At 46.5% G+C, this 10216-nt stretch overlaps 1 protein-coding gene across 11 annotated transcripts in view; it reads right to left on the bottom strand.

Annotated features, from left to right (window-relative positions):
* Positions 1-2220: 2220 nt before the first annotated feature.
* CASZ1 (castor zinc finger 1) overlaps positions 2221-10216 on the bottom strand; it is a 268349-nt gene continuing 260353 nt past the window's right edge. For 9 of the 11 annotated variants that reach the window (XM_075603508.1, XM_075603504.1, XM_075603507.1 and 6 more), the window contains 3 exons: positions 8559-8799; positions 7592-7891; positions 2221-6524 (listed from right to left, as the gene is read on the bottom strand). In XM_075603508.1, the coding sequence (XP_075459623.1) occupies positions 5398-6524; positions 7592-7891; positions 8559-8799 (1668 nt within the window). In that variant the 3' untranslated portion in view covers positions 2221-5397. The remainder of the gene's footprint in view (positions 6525-7591; positions 7892-8558; positions 8800-10216) is intronic. The other 2 variants (XM_075603511.1, XM_075603512.1) reach the window with 2 other exon arrangements.

Here is a 10216-nt window from a genome sequence, read left to right as displayed (position 1 = left end):
ACCTATCTGAATTTAGTTCATATGTTAACATCTTGCCCCCCTTAGCAGGTTTTTCCAATGTTTAAAAAAACTCCCCATTCCCCCCCCCTCTATTTCTGAGGTTACCATGGTAACTGATGCACCGCACTGGGCTCTGGGGGACGCTCCAGTCTAACCCTCTGGGCGCGTCATATTTCAAACATCTGCTGAACAAAGCATCCTATCTTACAAATAAAAACAGCTTGGAAATGGGCAAGACGAGATCGCTGAACGTAATGCCAGACCGTGCAAACATTGTGATCGGCGTTTCCGGGGTGTAAAAAATGGCAGCTTCAATTCACAGGACAGTCACAGAGAGCTATTTTTATTGGGGGACTTTTTCCCCTACAAAAAAGAATAACTTCCCCCCCTACCACCCTTTTCTCGGATATAAAGTGTAGATTTGTTAAGTGCAGAGTTCTTTAGTATAGCGAGATTTTGGGACATTACAGGTCTCTTCTTCAAGTAAAACTTACACCGAAGAAGCAATGTAGCTGGTTTCATTAAACACAGGGAGACGGCGTGGAAATCAAGAATGCTTTTCATTTCAACAGGGACGCCATAAAAGATGGATATTAAAACGTATTTAATATAAAGGAGGCCCCAGTTTCCGAAATGGAAGCTTTGTGAATAACAAAAAGTAGTGGTACTGTACCAAGAGGCATCCCAATTTGATAGCTGATAATGTACATCAGTACCCAGCTGCGCTCATGGAAAATATCACTTAGATTGTAAGCTCTCCGGGGCAGGGATTTCCTTTCCTATTGTCTGACTTTGCTGCGCTTATTGTATTATAATTCCCTGTACTGTGTTGTCTTTGTAAAGAGCCGAGTTCACTGGGGGGCGCGATATAAAGATATACAAACGAGCAGCATCAGATTTATTTCTTGCACTTTTATTACACCAAGGTTTTGTACCAAACGTTGTATATATCAGGGCTTATTCATTAAACTGCCCTGGTGCCGATAAGGGAACCGTTGCACAAACAATAGTGCCCCGTCCGGCACTATCCCAGCTTAGTAAATAACCACAGAGGTCATGTATTATAAGTCTCTGTGTAGCAAGAAAAAGACACCAGATTTATCAAAGAAAAATAAATATCACGTAATACTTTTTTTTTTTTGGTTCTAGTTTTTCCAGGACCCCAAACTCCGCTAAATAAGCGCAGGCTTTTCCATCTGCTGCAAGGTCTCTTTTGCATCAACTCATAGGTCAACTTTCAGTCAGTTACGATGCTATAGAGCAGGGGTGGGCAACTCCAGTCCTCAAGGGCTACCAACAGGTCAGGTTTACCGGATATCCCTGCTGCAGCGCAGGTGGCTGTCTAATGACAGAGCTACTGATAGAGCCACCTGTGCTGAAGCTGGGATATCCTGAAAACCTGACTTGTTGGTGGCCCTTGATGACTGGAGTTGGCCTCCCGTGGTATAGAACAAATACAGCATCCTTTGTATTATCATACTGTAGCAATCAAGTAGCGCTGTATGTTATGGATTGTGCATCTTCGAGATTACGGCCTAGATCCACAAAAGGGTGCTAAGCGTTAGCATGGCTTTGCTCTCATTCAAATGAATGGGAGTAAATGTGTGCTAAACCAGGGGTGCTCAACTCCAGTCCTCAGTAGCCCCAACAGGTCAGGTTTTCAGGATATCGGAGCTCAGCACAGGTGGCTCAATCAGAGGCTCAGGCGAAGACTTCAGCACAGGTGGCTCAGTCACAGACTGAGCCCGATTGAGCCATCTGTGCTGAAGCTGGGACTAATTGAGCCACCTGTACTGAAGCCAAGATATCCTGAAAACCTGACCTGTTGGGAGTGGAAGGGGGGTCGAGGACTGGATTTGAGCACGCCATACTTATCTCATGCCTAACTGTGGCTGGACGCCTGTCCACGGCCCCCGCTCCAGTTCAGCGTCTGGATAGGTGTAACAGGAAGTGTCGCTATGACTTTAGCGTAACGTTAGATCCGCGTTTTAACCTTAATGGACTTTAGGCATCTCATTATCATGAGCATCTGTTATAGTTAACACAGTCGTCTTTCCAGTGGGCGGAGAAGACCTGGCTTACTGCTACTTTCTTGTCCATGGTGGGCACAGCGTTTCTATCACTGTGACGTTAGCTTTGGGTTTAAACCACTCCTCCTTCTGCAAGTTCCCTGTCCCAACTATTGTCCCCCATCAAGAAGGACTGACAAGCAGGAAAGTCTCATTTTTTTCCAGTTTTTATTGAGTGAAAATGTCAAACCTTGCATCAGTCATGCAAAAAAAATCAAATAAATAAACACATATATTAAATTTCTAACAGCACTAAATTCAAGTGGAAAAATATTCCGTTCTTAGTAATGCGGGGAAGTCCAATTCAAGTATTTTGAGGAACGCATTCTTACCTGGCTGTATAATAATCTTAAAGTGAAGTGTATATCTGTGCGTATTTAGTGTGTGTGTGTGTGTGTGTGTATATATATATATATATATATATATATATATATATATATATATACACATATATAAACTCACACACACACACAAACACATACAGATATATACGCATGTCACATGCTTATCCCCTATATCAAAATACAGATACAGTATGGAGATATAGGTAGTGAGCAGTAATAAGCCAGGGTGCAGAAAGACCTTTGTTTTGTTTCCACAGATAATTTAAATAAAAAAAATAAAATGACACATTTTGCAGATGAGTTAGAGATGGCTTACGTCCTACTGTGCAATACCAAGATTAGGAAACCTCCAACTTGATAGTTTCTTCATTTCTTTCTTTCTTTTTAAAATTGATTTTGCTACATTGTTAATGGATGTTTTTGTTGTTTTTCCTTTCTCATAGAGGCGCTATAAAGGGAACTGCTTTGATGAGGCTATGAGAGTGTAGTGTCCTCAGCAGCTGGGAGTTAAGATAGAGTCTCTCTGCATCTCTTATTCTCCCTTCTCTTCTCTGGACTTTTTATTTATTTTTATTCCACGTCTCGAATTCACAGAAAGGCCAGGCCAGAGAGAAAGAGGGGAGAGGGAGATCTCGGAGGAGGCCTCCGTAAAGTTATGGAGCGAGAGATGAAATAGAACAGGGGCGGCCAACTCAAGTCCTCAAGGGCCACCAGCAGGTCAGGTTTTAAGGATATCCCTGCTTCAGGTGGCACCAATGACGGAGCCACCTGTGCTGAAGCAGGGATATCCTTCAAACATGACCTGTTGGTGGCCCTTGAGGACTGGAGTTGGCCGCCCCGGAAATAGAACATCATTATACATTGTGTCAGTCCCATCTCTAGCTTCTCCTGTCTCCATACTTGGAAGTTGTGTGCTAACCTTTAGGCTGCTGAGGGGGTCTGCAGGATACTGTAGGGCAGTATGTGAATGACCCCTACAGCTGCAAAAAGGTTACGCTGTGTATTTCCCAGACTCATCTCACAGATAACAGACATAAAAAATAAAAATAAAAACTCAACTGAAAAAAAAAAAAGCACACATGTGGGGAGGAAAAAAACACAAAATTAAATATACTGTATAACTACAAACTTATATTAACAATCTGAAGATTACAATCCTCCGTATTATCTGAACATTACGTTATTTTTTTTTCTAGAAAAATTCAAGTTAAAAGTCGGAATCACGCGTTTCAGTGCTAAAGTGAAGTCAAACCTCCAGACTCCAGTAAAATCAGAAGCTAAAAACCAAAGACGGGATTGGAGTAGGAGCAGGGCCTGAGGTCCGTGTGTGAACAGAAACCGGACACACTCACAGCCTCCTTCTGACAAGCTTACTTTCAAATATTTTTTTCTCTCATTTTTTTTGCTTTTTTGTTCTATATATAACCTTTACAGAAAAAATACTGTACAACTTTTTTTTTATTATCATAATTAATTAGTCTCTCTGACACAATTCATTCATTGCAAACACTTGAGGCTTCTCCCCCCCCTCCCCTCCCCTCCCCAAGCTTTTGCTGTTTGCTTTGTTCAGGGTTAATAAATACAATTCGTTGGAGGAACAGAGAGGGAGAAGAGGGGAGCCCCGTGTAATTCTTTTGTGGTGGTGGGAAGGGGAGTTGAGGGTTGCCTTGTAGTGTTCTTAGTATAGACTAGTAATGCCTCCAACACCCCAAAGAGAGGGTAAAGAGTCCAGATCAGACACTGCTCCCACTGACCTAATGCTCAAGTACGTTTATCCTGTAGCGGGAAACCTGGTTTCTTTTACTGGGACAGAAGCCTAAAGTGACCTGGTCTAGTGATGGCTTCCATTAGGAGAACCCCAGAAACTACACCGCACACTACATCAAATCATGTTGCAATTTAAAGCAACAAACTCCCCGCCCACCAGGCCCTTATAAAGTAGCTTCTTCATTGAATGGCGTTCTACCTGAGAGAGGACATCCTGTGCTATACTCGGTGATCTGGGGTGCAATACCTACTCCCCTCCTGCGGCTCATCTGCGGCCCCAGAACCTTCATTTCTAGTGCACAGGATGGTGACACCGTAAGGACACAGTGGAGGAGGTTGGTGAAGTTGCCCACAGACAGTGCAGCTCAATTTACAGGGAGTTGTGTGGCCTTGTTGGCCCCTGAGCGGTAATTGTTTTTTCACATGGAACCTCCCCTGAAGGTGCTACAGGAATCCCACCTCTTTTGACACGGCCCTCGCCAGATGTCACCAGTTTTAACAAGCAGCAACAGTGTGTCCTATGGGGTAGAAGGGACCCCCCCCCCCACATTAGTGAGGTTCTCCTGGCCACTCACGTAAGCTACGTCTCTTTTTTTACTATGCCAGGACAATACCAAATAAATAAATAAAACAGTTGGCGCAGAGGAAAGCTTTCTATATAAATATTTATAAAATAAAACGTAATCTTCCCGGGAACAACCCAGAGAGAAACTGGAAGAACAGGAGAGAGAGCCTCATCATAGGGCACCTCGATAATGCTAGTCAATAAATACCCACAAACCCAGCCCGCGTGAGCCCCCCTCCCTTCCAACAACCACACAGCACCTTCTCCCATTCTGTGATGCTAAAAGGGGGAGGAACTTGTACCCCATCTTCTCTCCCCCCCCCCCATGATAGGGTTCTTCTTATGCCGGGGCATGGAAAGGAATAGAAGGACTTCATCTCACGAGGAGTCACACACAAATATGTATCGTCCCACTGCTCTCAAGCACCAGAATAAATGCATTGTATGGGAGGGGGCTGGCAAACAGATATGCACCCCTCATTCCTGTCTACTGGTGACTTTGTCTGGTGCATCTTTGCAGAAGACGTTCAACTTTCTTTAGGCTCCTATTCCTTCACTTGATTTGTTCTTTCTGGGGGCTTGTTTTTATATGCGGGTGGAGAGCAGGGCCCATAGTGTGGGGTGACATATAAAAAACTTTCAGAGTCTGAATTTAAGGGGATGCTGGGAGGTTGAGAGGGGCTTGGGAGGTGTCACAGTGGTTTGTGGGATCCTCAGCATTTTGCACGTCTCCTTTGCTTGCCAAGCACGCTCTGTCAGGAAGAGAATCCTCCGAATCTGTGTTCATATCCTCATCGTCATCCTCATTCATTTCTTCATCCTCATCGTCGTCTTCCTCATCGTCGTCATCGTCATCCTCGTCCTGAGACAAGTCATCGTCCGCATCTCCAGAGTTGGCTGCCAGGCTGTCCTGCATTTCTTCCCTGGGCCCCGCGTCAGCCCCATCTTGTGGCTTCTTGCTGAGGTCCAGTGAGTCGTTTAGGCCAACTCCCGCTGCGTTTTGCAGGAACAGGAGGGAGTTGTGGGTATCTGTGCTCAAATTCAGGGAGCTGTCCAGGTTTATGGGTGTGTTATGCAGGTTGTACTCAGCGCCAGCGTGAGTGATCCCCTCGGGGCCGGGGGAGACAGACGGGAGATCTCCCCGCTCCTGCTTCTCGTGCTTGCGCTTGTGTGAGTCCATCTGAGACATCCCCACCACAGTGTGTTTGCAGCTGGGGTAAGTGCAATGGAAGTGGGAGCATTTCAGCTTGTACTTGCAGTCGGGCACTTCACAATCCACGCTGGAGCTGAACTGGCTGAAGCCAGCGGCACTGATGACGTCCTGTTTGCCGTGGTGCTTGCGGTGAGCGGTCACTTTGGTGCTGTCAGTGCAGCGGAAGCCACAGCGCAAGCAGTGGAAGTGTGTGCTGTTACCCGAGAACTGACAGTCGGGGAAGTTGCAGCTGAGAGAAGACTTGAAGCGTTTAAAATCATCCAGAACCAGGTTGTCCACACGGTCATGGTGCTGGGCGTGCTTGTACATGTGGGTGCGGCCACAGAACTTGTAGCCGCAGTTCTCTCGAGTGCAGTGGTAGTGAGTGACCTTCAGGGAGAACTGGCAAGCAGAGTCCTTACAATCTTCATACAGGTCATAACGCCGGAATCCCTCCAGCATCATCCCCTCGTCCAGCATCTTGCGCGAGGAAGCGGTCTTGCGGCGTTTGCCAAAAGGTGACATGTCCTCGATGATCCAAAAACGCTTCTTAGCTCCAGAAGCAGTTGGCATTGTGATGGTGTTTCCTGTAATGACAAAAGAAGACCCAGCATGAAACCCAATGTCCTGAACAACTGAGGAATCATATGCAAGTGTGCGAATGACAGACGGTCTGCTAACAATCGTGCTAAGAGTCTAGATTTTGTATCTAATATAAAACTATTGGTAGCCAAGGATGCATTCACTTTTAACACTCACGCAGCATACATGGACGTGTTACCCGTGTATACCCCCCTCAAAAAGTGTCACGGTGCAAATGCCCTCCCGTGTACCGCTCTGCATTATTCTACTTTCTCAGTCACACTGTCATCCGTTAGACTGCACGAGGTCACAAGACCAAGCCATGATTTCATTTTCCAACTAGGTTCTCACTACGGAGAACACGATCCACCCCATAGTTCCAGATCACTCAACTTTCTCCCAGACAGTAGTACCCCGATGGAAATGTGTGGAGCAAGGCGTGCAGTGCGAGTAACGAGCTCTGCGTGAGCCCATCAAGAAGTGGTTTGTATGGCCCCCAGTGAACAGCGGTGAGGGGACATAAAAAGAAAAGGGAACCAATTCACGATTACAAATACCAAAGAGAAGTGTACTCCTATTGTAAATATAACTCTACAGTTATCTCAACATACCTATGTTATACATGTTTTAAGAATCGAAGGACTAAAAAATTATATTTACGTATAAACTGCATGATTTGGAACTAGTTAATGGGTATGTTTCAATGTTTTGAGGACACCTGCTGTTTGTCGGTGGTTCGTTATAAAGGGTTGTTGTGTGCTAGAGAAATTGTATGTTTGACACATTATATACGTTATGGTGGGTAAAAAATAAGTGACAACCCCCCCCCCCCCCGCCGTGCAGTATACAGTAAATACAAATATCACTTGTGAGCCCATTCACATCTCAGACAGGTATGCGACCCTGCTTTTCATACCCGGCTCTTAGCAAACGATGCTTCCTACTGCAGCTAGGGATTCTGGGAAACGACATGCAAATGAGCACACACACGTTTATTTTGACAGCTTTCGGTGTGACACTGGTTTCTACAGTTGAAGGTATGTTACATGGGACATAAGAAGCTAAAAGGTACCTGCTGCATCCTGTACTAGAGGGACATCGCTTTTGACTGGAGCTGAGGTGGCTATTATTGGTGTGAAAGTTGGAGCGCTGCTGGCAGGCACCACAATGCCCCTGCTGACCCCCAGGCTTGCAGTGAGCAAGGAGTATGACACACAGGATGGAGAGAGCAGGTACGGGAGGGAAGCGAGGGGAGACCTGGCCAAGGCAGGGGGGAAGGAAGGAGCATGAGGAAAAGCCACTGCTGGAGGTGGCGGAGGAGGAGGTGCATTGTGGGTGAGAGCGTCGTCAGAAGCAGAAGGAACCAGGCAGCCTGTGAGAGTGTAGAGAAAAGCAGGAAAATAGAAACAGAGAGAGAGAGAGAGGGAAAGAGAGAGAGAGAGAGAGAGAGAGAGGGAAAAAAAGAAACAGCACAAAATGAACCAAAATGAGAGAAAATAATGAGATGAAATGAAGACATTGGATATCAGTGATGGAGGAGAGTGGCTCGGTCAGGACTCGCATCACCAGACCACGAGGATGAAAGGAGTACAGTGATACGCATGGGGTTTTAATGTTACCTCACCAGAACAACAATAAGGATGGAGTTTCTAACAATCACAAAGCTATCGGATTAGGCCAACATTGTAATGGACGGATCTTTGGAGTCACCTGACTGCATTATGGTGAAACTTAAAGTCACCTGACCAGCCCCTGTGACAAGAGCGGAGTGTGAGGACGCCTGATCAGATCAATTGTTTTTGATCCTATTGGATGCCATAGAACAGGGCGGCCAACTCCAGTCCTCAAAGGCCATCAACGTGTCAGGTTTTAAGGATATCCCGGCTTCAGCGCAGATGGCTCAATCAATCAGTAGCTCCGTCTGATTGAGCCGCCTATGCTGAAGCAGGGGCATCCCTAATATCTGACCTGTTGGTGGCCCTTGAGGACAGGAGTTGGCCGCCCCTGCCATAGATGTGTGTGGCCCTCTCCTCGGTTACCTGCCCCGCTGCTTTCATTGCCCACTGGAGTACTGGAGCAGCTGCGGTCCAGGTTAGAGGACTCGGACGACATCCCGCCGGGGCTGCCAGCCCCCGTGTAGTCCATGTATTCATCCGTCTCTGTGTCCATCATGTTCTGGGATCCGGTCTGGAAGGACGTGGGGGTCTCCGTGGAGGACGGGCTGGGCGCCGCGCTGCCCGTGTGTAAGAGGCTGTCACTTCTGGGAGCGTGAGAAACAATCTGCAATGACGAGTGCGATGCCGGGCAGTCAGCAGCCTGCAGGTGTGCTCTATGTAAGACATTGCACGTGTGGCTGTACCGCTGCGGGTCACTGTGTCTGCTGTACTGTCTGCAACCGCGGTCACCGCACCAAAGGGTTAACGCTACAGGGGGGCTCCCATTCAGAAGCCTCGCCCCCTCCCCCCCGCAGCGTTACTCATGGCAGACACAGTCTCTGGCGCCGCAGGCCTTTGCTTCTTGCCGTGGCGCTGGAGACAGTGAATCTTACTACATCTGCGAGTGTGATAGAGCCTCTGAATGCCGGAGTCACTAATACATTACATCTGTGGCTGTGTGTGTGTGTCTTGTTACATCGTGGCTGTGTGTGTGTGTCTTATTACATCTGTGGCTGTGTGTGTGTCTTGTTACATCGTGGCTGTGTGTGTGTGTCTTATTACATCTGTGGCTGTGTGTGTGTGTGTGTGTCTTATTACATCTGTGGCTGTGTGTGTGTCTTATTACATCTGTGGCTGTGTGTGTGTGTCTTGTTACATCGTGGCTGTGTGTGTGTGTGTGTGTCTTATTACATCTGTGGCTGTGTGTGTGTGTCTTGTTACATCGTGGCTGTGTGTGTGTGTGTGTGTCTTATTACATCTGTGGCTGTGTGTGTGTGTCTTATTACATCTGTGGCTGTGTGTGTGTGTCTTATTACATCTGTGGCTGTGTGTGTGTCTTATTACATCTGTGGCTGTGTGTGTGTGTCTTATTACATCTGTGGCTGTGTGTGTGTCTTATTACATCTGTGGCTGTGTGTGTGTGTCTTATTACATCTGTGGCTGTGTGTGTCTTGTTACATCGTGGCTGTGTGTGTGTGTGTGTGTCTTATTACATCTGTGGCTGTGTGTGTGTGTGTCTTATTACATCTGTGGCTGTGTGTGTGTGTCTTATTACATCTGTGGCTGTGTGTGTGTCTTATTACATCTGTGGCTGTGTGTGTGTCTTATTACATCTGTGGCTGTGTGTGTGTGTCTTATTACATCTGTGGCTGTGTGTGTGTGTCTTATTACATCTGTGGCTGTGTGTGTGTCTTATTACATCTGTGGCTGTGTGTGTGTGTCTTATTACATCTGTGGCTGTGTGTGTCTTGTTACATCGTGGCTGTGTGTGTGTGTGTGTGTCTTATTACATCTGTGGCTGTGTGTGTGTGTGTCTTATTACATCTGTGGCTGTGTGTGTGTGTCTTATTACATCTGTGGCTGTGTGTGTGTCTTATTACATCTGTGGCTGTGTGTGTGTCTTATTACATCTGTGGCTGTGTGTGTGTGTCTTATTACATCTGTGGCTGTGTGTGTGTCTTATTACATCTGTGTGTGTGTGTGTGTGTGTCTTATTACATCTGTGGCTGTGTGTGTGTCTTATTACATCTGTGGCTGTGTGT

This window comes from Ascaphus truei, chromosome 6 (genome assembly GCF_040206685.1).
Source record: "Ascaphus truei isolate aAscTru1 chromosome 6, aAscTru1.hap1, whole genome shotgun sequence".
Taxonomy (NCBI): Eukaryota; Metazoa; Chordata; class Amphibia; order Anura; family Ascaphidae; genus Ascaphus; species Ascaphus truei.
The sequence above is the reverse complement of the archived record's forward strand: the minus strand, read 5'-3'. Positions and strand labels throughout refer to the sequence as shown.